This window comes from Panulirus ornatus, chromosome 6, assembly GCF_036320965.1.
Source record: "Panulirus ornatus isolate Po-2019 chromosome 6, ASM3632096v1, whole genome shotgun sequence".
Lineage (NCBI taxonomy): Eukaryota > Metazoa > Arthropoda > Malacostraca > Decapoda > Palinuridae > Panulirus > Panulirus ornatus.
The window spans coordinates 1871327-1889726 of record NC_092229.1 but is presented as its reverse complement, the minus strand read 5'-3'; the positions used below and the strand labels follow the sequence as shown (position 1 = coordinate 1889726).

Here is an 18400-nt window from a genome sequence, read left to right as displayed (position 1 = left end):
GCCCACCGAAACCAACACCCCCCTCCTCCTCCTGCTAAGTCCTTATTCAACCTTGTCGTCGCTACCCAACATGCCCCCCCCCCCTCTTAATACTCATCTGTCCGACCTCATGACTTACCCCCACAGTGTGACCTCGACCCCAAGGTGACCGCCCAGCTAACGCCCTCCAGACACGTCTTCCCTGCTCTTGCTGCTGCCACCCGAGTCTCAACCATGACCCAGGATGCCCTCACTCTTAACCTCCACCCTTCCCTCCCTACCTCCCTCCCTCCCTCCCTCCCTCCTCCATTTTATGTGTACTTTCGTCTCTATATGTACTTGATAATGATAATGATGATAATGATGATGATAATAATAATGATTATGATAATGATAATAATGATAATGATGATAATGATGATGATAATGATAATAATGATAATGATGATAATGATAATGATGATAATGATAATAATGATAATGATGATAATGATTATGATAATGATAATAATGATTATGATAATGATAATAATGATAATGATAATAATGATTATGATAATGATAATAATGATAATGATGATAATGATAATGATGATAATGATAATAATGATAATGATAATGATAATAATGATAATGATGATAATGATGATAATGATAATAATGATAATGATGATGATAATGATGATAATAATGATAATGATGATGATAATGATAATAATGATAATGATGATAATGATAATGATGATAATGATGATAATGATAGTCTTTTTATACTATTATACTCTGTCGCTGTCTCCCGTGATAGCGAGGTAGCGCAAGGAAACAGACAAAAGAATGGCCCAACCCACCCACATACACATGTATATACGTACACGTCCACACACGCACATATACATACCTATACATTTCAAGGTATACCTACATATACATACACAGATATATAAATATATACATATGTACATATTCATCCTCGCTGCCTTCATCCATTCCCGTCACCACTCCGCCACACATGAAATAACAACCCCCTCCCCCCTCATGTGCGCGAGGTAGCTCTAGGAAAAGACAACAAAGGCCACATTCGTTCATAATCAGAGTCTAACTGTCATGTAATAATGCACCGAAACCACAGCTCCCTTTCCACATCCAGGCCCCACAAAACTTTCCATGATTTACCCCAGACGCTTCACATGCCCTGGTTCAATCCATTGACAGCATATCGACTCCGGCATACCACATCGTTCCAATTCACTCTATTCCTTGCACGCTTTTCATCCTCCTGTATGATCAGGCCCCGATTGCTCAAAATCTTTTTCACTCCATCTTTCCATGATTATTTCAGGTATAGAAGTGTTTGAATATCTTATCTTTCAATTTCAAAGCAAAAAGTTTTTTGAGCTAAAAAACTTTCTAAGAAAACAAAAATTTCCTTCAGAAACTTATCATAAGAATTATGTTTCATGCAAAATAGAAATCAGGCGTTAGAACATCGTTAAGTCGTCTTTATGACATTCATATAACCTGTTAAATGAAGTCAATTTCAAAATATTTTCTGCTCCTTTGCATCGTATTTACTGGGTATGTATCGGTGACTAAAAGCATTATGATATATTTTCCATGATTATTTCAAGGATAGAAGTGTATGAATAGCTTATCTCTCAATTTTAAAACAAAAAGTTTTTTGAGCTAAAAAAAAAAAGAATACCCTTAAATATTACCTTTAATTTTTGGCATTTTCCTCAAAAAAAGAATGGATTTCCTTTAAAAACTCATTATAAGAAGTATTCTTCATGTTGAGTGCAAATCTGGTATTGGAATATCGTTTAGAAGTCTTTATGACATTCATGAAAGATAATGCATGAAGTCAATTTCAAAATATTTTATGATCCTTTGCATCGTATTTACAGTCTATTTATCGGTAACGAAGAGCATTATGATATATACTCCATGATTATTTCAAGCATAGAAGTGTTTGAATATCTTATCTTTCAATTTTGAGACAAAAAGTTTTCCGAACCAGAAAATATCCTGATTTTTGGTATTTTTCTCTGAAAGATAAACTTCCTTTAAAAACTCGTCATAAGTATTTTTAGGTTATTACAAATGCGGTGTTAAAATAACCTTTAGTCTTCTTAATGACACTCAATTAAGCTGTTAAATGGAGTCACTTTTTATATATTTTTGTTCCTTTCCATCGTATTTGCCGGGAACGTATCAGTAACTAAGAGCATTATGATATATTTTCCATGATAATTTCAAGTATAGATGTGTTTGAATATCTCATTTTTCAATTTTGAAACAAAAAGCTTTTTGAGCCAAAAAAATACCTTGAACCATTATCTTTAATTTTTGGGAATTTTCTCAGAAAAATAGATTTCCTTCAAAAACCTACTATAAGAATTATTTTTCATGCTGAATCCAAATCTGGTGTTGAAATATTGTTTAGTCGTCTTATGACATGAAATTAAACTGTTAAATGCAGTCAATTTCAAAAAACTATCTGCTCCTTTGCATCGTAAATACTGGGTATACAGTGCCGGTCGGACCAGTGTTTTATGAGCTATGGTTTTAGTACATGTGTCCTGTTCAGCTGTGTACATCTCTTTTTAGGAACCCAAATGTTCAGTTCGTTTGAGATGGTATATTGGTAACGTGTGTTCCATTCCTTTTCAGAAAAGAAATGGACTTTTAGTTTTGGGCAGCATTTTCATATGATGAAGCAGGCGTGTGGAGGAGGAAGTATTGGATCTATGTTATCTGTGGAGGTGGAGGAGGCGGCACTGGTCTGGCCAGGTGTAAATGACATGTTACGAGACGAGGGTAAGACTTGAACAGACAGTATTTACAGGTTAGGAATACAATTCAAAACAAACTAATAAAAACAGCAACAGACCACTGGCTCATTTATTCCCTCAGGCGTAATGACACAATTACATTTTCACCACTCGACAACTCCTCCATTATTTACCGTTGGAGTTGTAGAGATGTGGAAGGTCATGTGATTTGCCTGTATCTTCTGGAGTTGTTACTTGATAATGTTTTATTTTGGTTTGGGATTGAATGATCAGTTTCCAAATGATTTTCTTCGTATACCACGGAGGGTATAATCAGGTCGACTGCCTCATCTCACTGGGCTAACCGCTGACCCATGAATAAAGTGAATCTTCTCTTTATAAGCTTCGCAAACCTCTCTGAAACTTGCGTTTTTCTAAGATAATAGTCAGTCCAAGACACTCAAAACATTCCAAGACACTTAAAACATTCCAAGACACTCAAAACATTTTTCAGTTTCCAAATTTCTTATAGAAACAGAAAAAAAGACGTGGCAAACTTCGATGTGTTTGAAAGTGAGAGTGCTTTACTGTATCCGGAACGCTTCACGATACCGAACCCGTTTCAGATTGAGGTGAGGTCTGAACCAACACACAGCCTGGCTGGCGCATTCACGTACGATCCCGCCGTTTCTTTGGTTGTTTTGTAAGTCATCGGGACATTTCAATGACTCTTGCATAGATTGTGACTCTGTTTACAGGTGATGAGTATGTGAGAAATCTAAATTACAGTTTCGTCAGGATTTTCGCTGCTTTGTGCATAGAAAACACCATCCAGGAATGTCAACAATGGTGTGATGGGTTGTGCCAGTAGCTGCTGCCAGTCGAAGCAGACGATCACGAAATATATCGCCAAAGACAATAACAAGTGTGGAAAAGTCACTCAATATGTGTAATGCGATATATTGTAAGGTGCTGATGGTGATTTTATTGCTATACTACTTACTGCTTTACAAGTTACATATACCAGTGTAAATCAGCATTTTCAAATCGTTATTGTCCTGCAAAAGACTTTTATCGCACTGAATTGGTCAGACCGTAACCCTGGTGCAGTACAGACTGGTCTGGCTGGATGTTGGACTGGTGATGCAGACCTTCGTAGTGCTGAGCGTCATCCTGCCAGACAGGAGCAGATGCTCTTCATGATGACCATTTAACTGACTAGGAACTCTACTCCCGCATTCTCACGTCGTCCTCATCAAAAAGCCATACATTGCCCCAAGGTATGTTTATATGACCGAGGATGTTAGGAAGGACTTGAGGTGGTAACTATCAAACTGTAGTCTTGTCATATTTGTTTATCTTTATATGGCAATTACAGATTTGATCGTTAAAACCTTAGTACCATATATTTTGTTTTGAAAATTTGGTTGTTTGCTCATTGATTAATGAGAAATCACACTACAATTAATAATATGTATACAAAGAAATGGACACACACACACACCCACACAAACACACACACACGCGCGCGCGCGCACGCGCGTGCTTCCATAGCGTGGCGGGTGGTCAGTCCTGTTAACTATGATCCTCATACGGCTCACACGGGTTCGCATCCTTGGCGCGGCAGTCGACCCACAGCCAACCCAGTTATCATTCTTGCCTCAGGGCTGGTCGATGGATGCGTACCTCGTACAGGCTGGTGTGTGTGTGTGTGTTATTACTATCTATGTGTTACGGACAGAGAGTTTACACTCGTATTGCCCCGTCTCTTGGCTTTGTATATATGTAAGCAATTTTGCTCCAGTGTTTTTATGTATACACACACACACACACATCACATCTAGTCTATGCTGGGTGTATATGTGTGAATTACAAAGTAATTAATCACAATGGTCGTTCGTGTCTTAAAATATAAAATTCTTGAATATGTGAAGCTAATGATTTTTACTTTGACGAGATGACTGTGTATACCTGATGATGATGACTGTGTATACATGATGATGATGATGATGGTTGTGAGGTGACTGTGTATACCTCATGATGATGACTGTGTATACCTAATGATGATGATGATGATGATGGTTGTGAGGTGACTGTGTATACCTGATGATGATGATGGTTGTGAGGTGACTGTGTATACCTAATGATGATGATGATGATGATGGTTGTTGTTTTGTTATGGTCAGGCGGTCGTCAGCTCGGTGTGTGGTCAAGTATTGTCGTCACATTCTTGATTCACGATGGGTTGGGCGTCACATGGCCGGGGTTTACTTCTAACAGAGAGATGCTAAGTATAACGTTATTGACTTTGAAATACGAGGATGAATCCTACACAGGTTTTTAACATGCCAGTTTGAAGAGACGTTTTACAAGCCAGATTAACGACTGGTGAAGGAATGATTGAACTCTAAAGTGAGAGTTTTCCACGTAAATCCCTCTATTTACAGTGGTCTTCGCCATGTTAGACGATAGGTTGTGTCAGAGGCGGGGAACTAAGGTGGTCTTTACCTCCTGAGACACATGGGGGACTCTCCCAGACCCTCCTCTGGGACACGTCCAGACGTAATGATCAGGATTCTCTAACGTTGGATTCTGTAATCTCTTTCCCATTCATTTGGTCTCTTAAGTCGTGATCGAGTTCTCTGTTTCATTCTCGTACCAGCACCTGCGGTGGATGGCCGAGTTCGTCACATACACTATAACTACAAAATGTTAAGGAGTTCCGACTGTTGTCAATCACCCGGTGTGCTAGGACCTGTCAGAGCTTCGCTCATGTCTTGGTTGACAGAAATAGATAACCTCAAGTATGGTAATCATTTTCTTCCACTGAGGGAGATAGGGAGGTGCACGTGTGACTTCTGAATGATCATTTGCTAGACACACCATGTTTACCTGCCTCCTGGCATCACAGGCGGCGTGCGTCTGTTACCAACCAGGGGAAGGACGCAAGTAACGGCCCTGTCAGTCTATGTTCCTTACTTTGACAGTCAACCTGATTTTAATATATTCATTTCACGACCATTTACTATCTTTCTGCCATCCTTTCCCCAGTTGATCACCATTTACGAAGCACTTCTCCTAATTTATCACTTCCTCTATAACTCATCCACATCTGCACCCATAATGTACACTCATGATGCCGCTACAGAGGACGAGTCTGTACAAGAATGATGACCGTCCAGAGTGAGGTTCCTCAGCCGACCTTCCATGACCAATAATGTATCAGAAGTTTCTCGAGAGAAATGTTTCCATTTTGTAAAAGCAAATCAATCACATTACCGTCCTCGTGTACAGTGTGTCTTCTGGTTGAGTAATACAGATGCCATACCACCATAACTGACGAGGAGGTAGTGTGTTAAGTGTGAGGCACGACAGAACACAGGTGTCTGCCTCACGGTGTCTCTTGTCACGTGTGCGACCGAAAAAAAATCTTCATAGTGTTGGCAAGTTGTCAAGGTCAAATGTATTCATTGTTTATGTCGAACATCAAGTAATTATTGTATATTCAGTCACACGTTTGACGCCATGAAGCTTTTATTTTTCCAGATGATTTACACATCAAAACATGAGAACAACAAAACGCTAATTACATTCAGACTGTGGGTTGTCATACTGGGGCGTCGTTTTGTGTAACACTTCTAATCCCAGACTGCTAAGGTAATCCCAGACTGCTAAGGTAATCCCAGACTGCTAAGGTAATCCCAGACTGCTAAGGTAATCCCAGACTGCTAAGGTAATCCCAGAATGCCAGGTAATCCCAGAATGCCAGGTAATCCCAGACTGCTAAGGTAATCCCAGACTGCTAAGGTAATCCCAGACTGCTAAGGTAATCCCAGACTGCTAAGGTAATCCCAGACTGCAAAGTAATCTCAGACTGCAAAGTAATCCCAGACGGCAAGGTAATCCCAGACTGCAAGGTAATCCCAGACAGCAAGGTAATCTCAGGCTGCTATCGTAAACAAAAATTTATGGTCTTCATCAACGTCTCATAAATCTGGGCTGACTTCATAATCATAATATTCAGATATAGTAAGAAAGAAGACTACATAAATTCATTCTCATTTGATTTATCATTTTATTCATATATGGTAAGAAATAAGACTATATAAATGTACTCTCATTTGATTTATTTCCTTCAGAAAAATTATATCATTAATCGAATCCTGTGAGACTTTATATTTCTAAAGCTATATCATGTTGCGTCTCCCACCACTTTGTTTCGCCCAGCCATCATCATTATACACAGGGCTTTTAACTCATTTCAGGATCAAACTTTACCCTCTAACCATCATCATCTAATGAACGGTTCTCTCATTAACACTTATGAGGTAATGGGTGATGTCTAGGAGCTGTGTTTATGTTTAGGTAGTGAAGAAGACGTATGGAGTTGGGATCCCCATGGCAAAGTGAGGAATTTAAGACGTTAAGTTGAAAGGTGAGGACACGTAGTGTCATTTCCAGTCTCAACTGCAGGAAAAGAAACTTCATCTTGTAAATATGTAACACAAAATCTGGGAAGGTCTCAGGAAAGTCATCATAAAAAAGACAGAACAATTTCAGGAGATCTTGATGGCAGGAGATCATAGTAAGGTTATCATAGTGAAATGAATGTGGACGCCTACCCTTCATGTGACCTCACAACCATACCCACTGCTTCATAGCTGAGAGGACGTTGACGTTCTCAAGAAGGTGGGCGACGGTGTTGTGGATTGGTTATTCAGGCTGTTCGACATCATCCTAGGCCACAGTGAGTGTCTGAGGACGAGTGGAGTGCTTATACAATGATTGTGAGGACAGAAATCAAGACCCCAGTTATTTAGATAAAAGTTTGTTAGGTGATGACTGAGAGGTTGTCATGTATAGAGTACCTGAGCTTGGAGAAGTAGTGTGATTTCATTAGGAGTAAAAGGTGTGTGCACCAGGTGTTAGCTCTGGAGAATTTATTTGAGAAATACTTCTAGGACAGTGACTAGTAAGCAGCGTCTATGAATTTGGAGAAAGAGTATAACAGGGTTGGCACAGATATCTTATGCCTTATGGAAAGTATTGACGACATAAGAGGCAAGCAGATATGTTAAAGGCATTCAGAATTCTTAGCAAAGGAGTAAACATGTATGTGTGTAGGAAGGGGCGAGGGGGAGTAGTTCCCGGTGAAGCTGGATGTGTGTCAAGGTTGTGCGATTTCGTCGTGGCAGTTGAAACTTATTATGGACAGAGTAGTAAGGGGTGAGGGAGTACTGAGGGGGTGAGGGGATAGTGAGGAGGTGAGGGGACAGTGAGGGATGTAAATAAGAGAAGAACAGAAATAAGACAACTCACTGACATAGTTGATATATAAAGAAGACAGTCGTAACTATATTAAAAAAAAAAAACACGTTTCTTATATATCCTCGAACTGGGAAAACTTCTCTCTCTCAGAACACTTATAACATCCGCTGCCTTGGAACCCGACATAGTCATAGAGTTCATATTGGAAGAATTAGAAACTAGTTTCCCCATATCTTCGACGCTTCATATATACTCTCTTACTCGTTTTCATTCTTGCACTCTTCGTTTTATCCTTGTCTTGCCCTTTCATCTCTTCAGTATCCTTACTTACTGTCTTGTTTACATCCACACCTTCCTCCTAGTCTATGTCCTTACTTTCCTTCTCGTTTGCATTCCCGTTTTCCTCCATCCTGGTATTTCTCTTCACTCTTCTCACTTTCTGGTTGTCCTCTGGTCATCATATCTAGTAGTAGCGTCTGACAGTCTTCCTTCTGGTCTTCAGGAGGAGCAGGAGGAAGCCAATGAGTCGGTAGCCAACGATCAGGGCGAACAAGGCCCCAAAATTCAGGCCCAGTCTGTCCTGAGGAAGAGGGAAGGAAGCTAGTTACCAAGGATTCAAACTGGTAAAGATTAAGAATTAGTACCATTGATTATCATGCAGATCATGACAATGATTAGCAAGTAAGATGGATGATTATGGATGACAAGAAGTCACTCCTGACTATCAAAATATTCGTTGGCTATAAAGCAGTTTGTTGGTCGCCAAACTGGTTAGGAAACTGACATTTGGCAGTTCATTTTGTCCCTACCCGGTGCTCTTCCACGTCCTGCTATTCCCAGGCCTCGAGTCCTCTCCCGCTGCTCTCCTCAGATTCTCTATGATATCTGTTAGATATAGTGAACTAACTCTTAAGGAAATGGGCATCACGATGATAAAGGATCGGTATCAAATAATCGTCGTTCAAAAACAGGATAAGATATCATCTTCAGTCTGTTAATTGTCTTAACTGGATGAAAAAATCGAAAAACACTATCAGTTCCTGCAAGAGTTTCATCCTCCATACAGACCAATAGGTATGTTGTTACCTGTTTGACCAGTGTGTTCCCTCTCACCATCTTCTGATCACCTGGGGCGCCATACTTTCTCTGCATCATTTCAAAGATCTTCTTGACCTCAAACAAAGTTCTCGTACGACTCCTCATATGGCCTGCAGCACAGATCAGCAGTGGACAGCCATGAGGCGCGTGTGCAAGTTACTGATCATTAGTGCATACCCAAGTGGAATCCACAGTAAATGCAGTGCACATATGCACAGGCAGGTGACGTGCACAGCACCAACTCTCTACCGAGCACATACTAGGTTGTCGTCAGCAGAATCAGCTGGTCTTATTATGTACAGCAGCTTACGCCTCTCGCACTTAGACATCTCGCCTTCATCTGCCTATGATAATATCTGACGAAAGAGGAGTCACAGAGACTCGGGTAACACAATGTTTATCGATATGTACCTACAAGAGTATGCAACCAACCACCCAACTATCATTTCATGATTTGTGTACAATCAGCGCGGACTACAGCCATGATTCTCCTCGCCTTGCCTGCAGACGTCAAGTCGACCACATTTGTCGGTTTCAGAACGTCTCCAACCACCGTTGGCACCTTGGCAAAGCCTCAGTCCTCCTGCAGCAGCACTACGAGAGTCCTGCTCCCTCCTGCAGCAGCACCACGAGACTCATGTCTCCCTCCTGCAGCAGCACCACTAGACTCCTGATCCCTCCTGCAGCAGCACTGCAGGACCCAGCATTGTCGCTCTGTCCATGGCAGTATGCATCTCTCTCTCTCTCTCTCTCTCTCTCTCTCTCTCTCTCTCTCTCTGTCACCCTCTCTCTCCTTGCCTCTGTACATGCAGTAGTAGCTTGTCCACTGACTGCACACCCTTGTATTATTCATCATAGTAATGTTTTGTCTGCTGGCTTTCTGAAGCCTCCTCTCAGTCCCCGCAGTCGTAGAGAAGGACAGACACCTGTACCTAAACGTTCAACTGATAACCCTGGAGGTATGTGCATACACGGCATTACTGTTGAGAGAGGCGGTGACGGAGACCCATCAGTGGCCAGAAATGATCATTCTTGGAGAGATGGCGGTGGGATCTGGAAAGGCAAGAGACTGGCGTAGGTATGTGCCGTTTATGACTGCAGTTCACGAGCACGGCACAGTCCAGGTGCCAAGGTCACGCTACACGCGTCTACTGGATATTCGTTCCTTAAGTGAGTCTGCGGAGCAGCCATCTGTGCGTGCGTAAGCGAAAGTTTTAAACGTGACTGTGATGCGCGCCAGCTAGCGGGCCCTATGTGAATTATGACTGAGGGTAAGAAGGGCTTGGAAGGAAGAGACGTGTGTGGCTACCATGGTCTCCTTCCCTTCACACCCTTGCAGATATTGTTACAGTGTTGTTATGTTGCCCGTATTCCTCTACCCCTCTAGCAGTCCTTACATTCCTAAACAAATGACACACACACGTAACTTTTTTTACTGTTTCCAATTGTTAGTAAAGGTGCTGAAATCTATTTGCTGAAGATGCATCTATTAGTAACGTAGGAACTATTTACAAGTGTCGACAGTGAAGGAAGAGGTTGTTAGCCGGAGTTGTGTTCGTCAAGAAGGGGAAGACAATAGGTCAGACTGTTGATAACAAAGGCAGAAGTAAGGATGAGACTTAGCAGAACGAAAGGTGGTTGGGCCGTACCTTACCTCATAGGACTCCCAGCACCGCTCACCATCCAGTGCGGCACGACAGACAGGAGTAGCAGGCTCTCCTGCCAAGGCGCCTACTCCCCCACTACTCCAAACGGCCATCGGAAACTGGTTCCCGCCATGAAAGCCTTGGGGGGGACAAATGGCCAACCGTAACCCACAAGCACACAAAGGGGAGACCCACCCCAGCCAGCCAGCACAAGGGCTGACGACAAATATTACTAGGCAGGAGGCCGATTACTAACCTGTGCTCTTGGACAACATCCTGTAAAGGGAATGCGTCCACGTTAGGGCTTTCACGGAGCACACCTCCAGGTCCCGGTATGAAAGCCCTAACCCTCTGAGAGCACTCGCACTCTCTTGACACCATGCGCCTCTCCAATTTAGTGTGGCAGATGTCACGCGCACGGTGCCTTTACCGGTAAGTTCCCGTACGCCCTGAAGGACTTCCGAGGTGCCGTAATAGCTGCACTTATGCTTGTGTGCAGCTGAGAGCGCGAAGCAAACTCCGGAGACTTGCGTATCGATGATGCAAGTCTCCGACCCTCTGAAAGCCAGTGTCCGGCTTCCGGAAGGACCCGGCAACAGGAATACGGGGTTCGCAGATCACCTCGTAACTCTTTTGCCTCAACCGTCCGGCTAAAAAGGCATTGACGTTATTATTCCTCTTCACCAGACCCCCGTGGGTACGTGGTACCGGCCTTGTGACAGGTGTCACAGAGGCCGGATATGTCGGGTCGGCCTATTTTAGCTTTGGCGGGGGTGGGGAGTGTTCCCGATCGCACTTGGACAGCCTTAACATAATCACTGCTCGTGAGGAGTCAGGCTCCACTGGTGATCCATCTGCTGACTTGTGGTACAACAGCAGACGGAGCGAGACCCGACCCATCGCAGGTACAGACTAAGTTAGCCCGCCATGCGTGCGATCGTTCGGTCTTATTGCTCGCCTGTCGACCAGCAATGCATGCGGGGCCTGACCAACTCTGCAACTTCCTTAGTATTGCAGGTTCCCGGACCGCCACTTGGATCACCAGGTCAGACGAAGTGAGCAATTTCTCGAATCCTGCTTGTTTATTTTGCCGGACGGTCGAGACAAAGTCAGGAATCCCCAGACCGCCATCCCCTGCCGCTGAGTGGAAGAAAGCGCAGGGCGCGTCATGCTGCAGGGGGAGCCAACGGAACCGCCACTCTCACCTGCCTATTCGTACGCGCTAACTGCGTCTTACATACCTCCCCTCGGGACCAGGCGATGCATTAGTTTGGGTACAAGGTGGTCTACGAGGATGGTAATCCTCTGCTGAGGTTTTACAGGACCCCTGGTGATGTTGGTCGCCCCTCTTCTAGCAGGGCACCGCAGGATTTCCGCCAACCCTCTGCCCCGATGAGAACACAGAGGTACTTGTAGTCGTCCTTAGCGTCCATGGAGCCGATAGCGCTGTCCAAGACTTGTGACGTCCTGTTCTTATTGACGTACCAAGTCTTGCGCTTGCCATCGATCTCCATGCTGAGGGACCGGCACTTTTCCGGGTTCACTTGAAGGCCAGCCCTCGCGAGTCTCTGTCGTGATGTCAATTGGCTTCTGCAGACTGCCCGCCGTCTGCGCCACCAGAACCAGGTATCGGCGAAGGCAAGCACTGGCACCTTTTGGTCGCCAAATCTTATCCCTACACCCGATTCCTTAACCCTTGCAACCCCTTCATCGATCATAAGGTTAAAAAGAATGGGTGATAGGGGGTCGCCCTGCTTGACCCCACGAGTCACTTATTTCCCCCGACATCTCACCGCTGCCTTCGATATGGGTGAAGGCTTGTTCGTATGTCGATATGATGCATGTCCTGACGGGGGCAGGAATGACCTTCCGCGAAATGGCCCGTTCGATAGTGCAATGATTAACACTATCGAATGCTTTGACCCTGTCGAGGACTACCAGGTGCACACCGTGGGGGTGTGCCCGCGCACGGCCGATGGTCGCGTCCTGGATCGTGAGGTTCTCGAGGCATCCGTCCACAGGGACGAATGCCTTTTGAGCTCCATCGATCTGGACGAGGCTCGAGATACGGCTGCTGAGGATCTCATGAAGCAGACGGACTACAGTGCACGAGATGGTAATTGGCTTATATCCTTGGGCTATGTAGGATTTATTACCTTAGGTATCAGTACCGTCCTATTCGCCTTGAGTGGTTCAAGCAGTGAAGAGGTGGCGATCCACAGATTGAACATCTTGCAGAGCATTCGCCTAAGAATAGACTTCAAGAGCCTTGTCTGCATTCCGTTGGGACCTGGGGCCGATGTTTTAGTGGCTGTGAGGTGGTGTGCTACCTCTCCCACTGTTAGAACCCCTGCCAGTGGTTCGCATGTTAGGTCGTAATCGGTGATGGCAAGTCTGTCCGTTTCGGATGGCCGCGAGAAGACGGCATCCCAAAAGGGGTAGAGAGCTTCCGGCCAGATTGTCATTGGTGGTACCTCCTCCCATTCGTCTTCAAGGACCTGTCCAGCGAAGTTAGCACGCAGACGCCTTTCCTCGCGTGGTGCCTGAACGCGGGACTTGTATGATGTCTTCCATCTGAGGCCCTTGATTGCCTCGACCGTCCGGTAGGGAACAGTAGCCTGTAACCGCTGGTTCAGGCTCTGTTCTGCTACTAAAGAGGGACCAGCTGCCATCGTTACCTCTGTCCTAGCGAGGAGCTCTATCTCGTCGTCGGATCATCTTGCCTTAGACAAGACGTTCCGGGTCACCAACTCCTGGTGGAGGGAGTTGGCATGTGCCCGCCTCTCGTGGACCCTACCGCCCCGGGAGCTGGCAAAGATGTTCCCACAATGTGGGCAAGTGTGAGCGCCAAACTCCCGTTTTCTCCTGTACCACTTACACCTAGCTAGATCACCAAGCCATACATACCACCTACCTCACTGTAGCCAAGGAACGTAAGGACCTCATCCCCAGAACTGTAACAATTGGCCAAGGTTTCACAAGAAATGTTGTTGATGGTGGCCCACTGGTTAATCATGAGAGCTTCGTTGCCGTAGTTAAACCACGAGATGTACTTGATCCAGACAAAGCTAATGGGCACTGACCTGGCGAGATAGAGTCGGGGGTCAGTGTATGGTCTCCCTACTGCTCTCTCTCTCTCTCTCTCTCTCTCTCTCTCTCTCTCTCTCTCTCTCTCTCTCTCTCTCTCTCTCTCTCTCTCTCTCTCACTACATTATCCTTCATGTCGCCTCATTGTACCACTTTCTGGGAATTGAGGAAGAAGTCCCCATCTGGACCACTTACTGGGAGTTGAGGAAGAAGCCTCCGAAAAGCATGAGCGGTATGATGAGAGGAGCCGAGATAGCCAACGCCATGTTAACGTCCTTCGCCAGGCAGGACACCATGTACCCTGACGGTAGGGAGATCCTTAATCTGGCATGCACAGGTGCTGGATTAGCTTTGCTTAGCACTTGGGAGAGGGAGAATGGTTAGCGACAGGGAGAGTCACTTAGCATTAGAGAGAAGGAGAATATCTAGCGATAGGGAGAGTAGTTTAGTGCTAAAAAGATTGTCGTTGTGCTAAGAAGTGTTGCCAAGGGTTAGAAAGGAAAAGAACTATTTCGCGCTGGGTCGAGCTGTCGAGTGCGGTAGTGAGTGGCTTTTGCCAGGAAGATTGCTTAACACGAGTCAAGGGTTCTAAAAAGGAGAAATGCCGAGGAACACATAGGAATTCAAACAGCAACAGACCACGAGGTCAATTCGAGGATGTTTATGGTAGTGGAAGAGACACAAATATCGTAGATCAGTGAGGTATGAGGAGAAATCGTACATATAAAAGATAGAAAAAACATTACATACTTTTCATGTAGCTAAGGAGGCGCAAATACTGTCATTCTTGGTTTTGAAGCGAAATATTTATCAAGTCTATTCTGAAACTTATCTTTGTACTACTTTCAGCAACTTTAATAAGTAAATCTTTCCAATTGTTAACAATCCTGGTGGGGAAAAAAAGTATTTTGCCTTTTTTGAGGTAAACATTTACCCACGAGTTTGTAACCATAATTTACTACGAGTGAAATCAGCCGATTCTATCCCTGTGTAAGTCGTTCGATCGACATTATCGAAGCCTTTGATAATTCTTAATGTCTGCGCCAATCACCCCCTTAACATGCTTGTTCCTACACTAAATAGATCCAAGTCGTTATCGGCCTTCATAGAATTTGTTTCTCAGTCTGGGAATCATCTTGCAGCTCGTTTCTACCCTTGTGTCTGTCTTCCTCAAGTAGGGAGACTAAAATTGAACACAATATTCGAGACGGCAACGTTCGAGTGACTTATAAGAAATAAGAATAATTTCCCTGGACTTTAATGTGGTAGCCCTACCAGTGAGCCCAAGAATTTTGTTTGCCTTTTTAACTGCTCCTGCGCAGTTTACTTTGCTTTACAGCACCAGAGATTATCATCACACCCAAGTCTTTTTCAGTTCAGCAGAATTCATATTGTAGCTTGCCTTTTCATTCTTGCCACCGACATGTAAGACTTTGCACTTATCGATATTATAAGTCATTTGCCAATTATGAGCCCAGTCCATCAGTTTGTCTATGTCTGTTTTAAGTTGCAGACGTTCAACTTTTGTTGTAGATTTGATTCCCAACTTAGTATCGTCTGCAAATTTCGATATGTTACAGTGCAGCTCATTATCAATATCACTGATATGTATGAGAAAGAGAACTGGTCCCAGGACTGGTCCTTGTGGTATATCACTTATTACGTCTAACCAGTCTGAGGCTTGACCATTAATCACGGTCAGTCAACCAATCTCCTAACCAAAGAGGTACAACCCAAACTCTACTATGTGACTTAACTTTAGTTAGTAACTTTAGGGAGAGTAATATACAGGGGTAATGCAGGATACAGCTGCAGGAATGTTGCAGGATACAGATGAGGAGCATAACGAGAGATGACTTTTTCAGCGTAATGGATAGTCTGTCTACTTACAGAAGAGTTGTTTGTACAACGAGACAGAGCTGCAAACATGGAAGGAAAGTTGATTGAAAAATTGTGTCAGTTGTGCAGGCGAAGGAGAGTTGCTTGGCGTGAAGGAAGATTCCCTTACGTGATGGAGATGCTTAACACTCGAGATGGCTCTTTAGAAGGATGGAAAGTTGAGTAATAGACAGAATTAGCAAGGGGAAATGTTACTCAGCTTCATGGACAGTTCCGTAACATGATAATTTTCGATCACTTTGGTTACAGGTTGCTGAAAATGAAGAGGAATCGCCCACGTAATGACAAGGAGTTACTTGATATGACGAGGAGTTACTTAATACGATGGTCAGTCGTTTTAACAAGAGGGGCAGTCGATAACATGACGGTGAGTTACCTTACCTGTTGAGGGATGACTAAATGCAAGAGTTACGTAACGCTGTAGATGTGACGGAGTTGATCAACATGATGAGGAGTGGTTTTGCATTATGAAGATTTGATCATGATATTCAAATACTTGATTTGACGGAAAGAGTTTGATTAACCTAGTCGTGATCGCTTAAGATATGGAGCGATACTTTACATGATGGAGAAGTGAAGGATATGATGGACAGTTTCTTCCTGTGGTAAGGAAGTGTTGAAAGTGGTGGTGATGCTTCGTGCATGATGTTAGATGAAAGATGTTTATGACATGATACGAAAAGAGTCAGTTTGATCACAAGCTGCTTTATATACTAAAGAAGACTGAGTTAGCAAGACGATAATATAAGAGTTAGAGTTACGTCATATAAGAAGACGGACGATCGCTTAACTTCATTGCGTCTCTGAATGTTTAAAGGAAAGCTTAGCATGATGGAGTCACTCTCAACAGAAGATTTTTAAGACATAACAAGTTTCATGTATCATGTAAACGAAATATGAATGAAAGGTTTGAATAGCTGCTTCACAAGATGGGAGGGTGACTGATGATATAATGATGTATGATCAGATAATGTCTTAATATTAGATAATATTAGATTATTAGATAATTATTAGATAATGGTTTATTCACTTCATTTGTTTGAGGTCTGGCGTTATCAATAGTTACTTAACTATATAGGATTTACTTAGATGAGAATTTCTCTGCATGATGATATACTGTCTGCGAAGATAGATTGGTGCTAGTGATGACAGAATCTTTGACATGATGGAGAGTGTGGCTAGCAATGTGGAGATATGGTGCTCACCGTATGAGACAGCAGAGTTTGCTACGAGGATGAGGATTGCCATACAGATGAAGAAGTTCTCTACGTCTGGGTTGAAGCCAATCATGTAGTAAGGTATGGCGATGAAGATCATGGGGAGGAACACGGTGAACGGCATCTCCGCCAGGTTCTTGCACAAGTAGTAGATCCCTGCGCGGTACATGCCGTTGAAGTGTTCGCGCAGGAAGATGGGCAGCTCCGCGCAGAATGTCTGGCGGCATACCCAAGCCTCAGTGTTAGCCTCCACCAGTACAAGATAAGAACCCTCCCGTATGAGTACGTTCCCACCCGGGAAACTGTATATGATACAAGATGTTAACTGCTATATACGTTAGTTTCTATAATACAAGATTGCAAGTTAGTTTACAAAATATTACACTGTGTATTATAAGTGTTTTTCTTCCGTGAATTTGGTAATCCATTGCGGCAAAAGTTAGAGGGGTGAGAATGGTCATTCCTCTTAGAGATGGGATGTATCAATGCATGTTTCCAAGGCGAGGGGAAAACTTTGGTGTTTAAGCAGAAACGGAACAAACGAGCAAGCACAGGCACAAGTTCAGAGGCACAAGTTCAGAGGCACACTCTTTCAGCTCATAGTGATGAATGCCATCAGGACCATAAGCCTTCCCCATGTCCGGAGAAAGAAGCTCTTTTCAGACACTCCAAAAAGAGATTACGGGGAGAGACATAGGATTAGTAAGAGGAGCATCAGGGGTGAAGGTATGTTCGAGTTATCCAAGGTGGAGTTAGGGGAGAAACGGGAACCAGAGTTGTTTTGTCTACGGGAGAGTCAGCTGTAGTACCGTCAGAACGGAAAAGTGAAGGAATGGTAGAGCGACAGAGGTTGTTAGTGATGTCCTTAGCTTAAGACCAGAAATACCTACCAATGGTTATCGCCCTTCCTCTGAATAAAGGAACGCTTTGCCTCACAGTTAACGTGCTTGCAGCCATTACGTGCAGTGATAAAAGCTGAATGGGGGCCATAGGAAAGAGAATTTTTCCAAGCCCTAGAGGTGAAAAACAGATCGACAGTATTAGGAGAATGGTCACAGCTGTCAGGATGGGACATAATTTGTTCTAAATAATTGAGAAGGAGGCCGCGAGGGTTTCAACCCCTACACCATCCATATGAAAGGTACTCGACCGTTCCTTCCCTGTGGTGAACGTTAAAATCCCCGAGGTAGAGGATCTCGGCTTGCCGGTGTGGGATATCACAGTTTCTTGGTAGCAGATTAGATAGTTGAAGAAGGATATGAAATTTGGAGAATTAGAAGAGCAATAGGAGAAACAAAGGAAAAGTGTGGTAGTATGGAGAAGGCTTGAGCCACATAACATCACAGTTTGTGTGGAGATTATATATGAAAAAGAGACTAGTGAGAACATAATTAGACAACTGGGCCTCAGAGAGAAGTAAGATATTAGGAGAGGC

At 43.7% G+C, this 18400-nt stretch overlaps 1 protein-coding gene and 1 long non-coding RNA gene across 7 annotated transcripts in view; one reads left to right on the top strand and one right to left on the bottom strand.

The window, feature by feature from the left end:
• The first annotated feature begins 2467 nt into the window (after window positions 1–2467).
• LOC139748992 (uncharacterized) overlaps window positions 2468–18400 on the top strand; it is a 90913-nt gene continuing 74980 nt past the window's right edge. The window contains exon 1 of one of the 3 annotated variants that reach the window (XR_011712860.1): window positions 2468–4030. This is a non-coding gene — a long non-coding RNA (uncharacterized lncRNA). The remainder of the gene's footprint in view (window positions 4031–18400) is intronic. The other 2 variants (XR_011712859.1, XR_011712858.1) reach the window with 2 other exon arrangements.
• The window catches only part of LOC139748989 (protein white-like), a 37808-nt gene continuing 26268 nt past the window's right edge, over window positions 6861–18400 (bottom strand). Inside the window, exons 12-16 of one of the 4 annotated variants that reach the window (XR_011712857.1) lie at window positions 16954–17182; window positions 14045–14150; window positions 13677–13845; window positions 8394–8598; window positions 7367–7505 (exon numbers count right to left, since the gene is read on the bottom strand). Coding sequence is in view for 3 of the 4 variants with exons in the window: in XM_071662341.1 (XP_071518442.1) it covers window positions 8482–8598; window positions 13677–13845; window positions 14045–14150; window positions 16954–17182 (621 nt within the window). In the remaining variant the exon portion in view is untranslated. Of the gene's footprint in view, window positions 7506–8256; window positions 8599–13676; window positions 13846–14044; window positions 14151–16953; window positions 17183–18400 lie in introns of those variants that run through there. The other 3 variants (XM_071662341.1, XM_071662342.1, XM_071662344.1) reach the window with 3 other exon arrangements.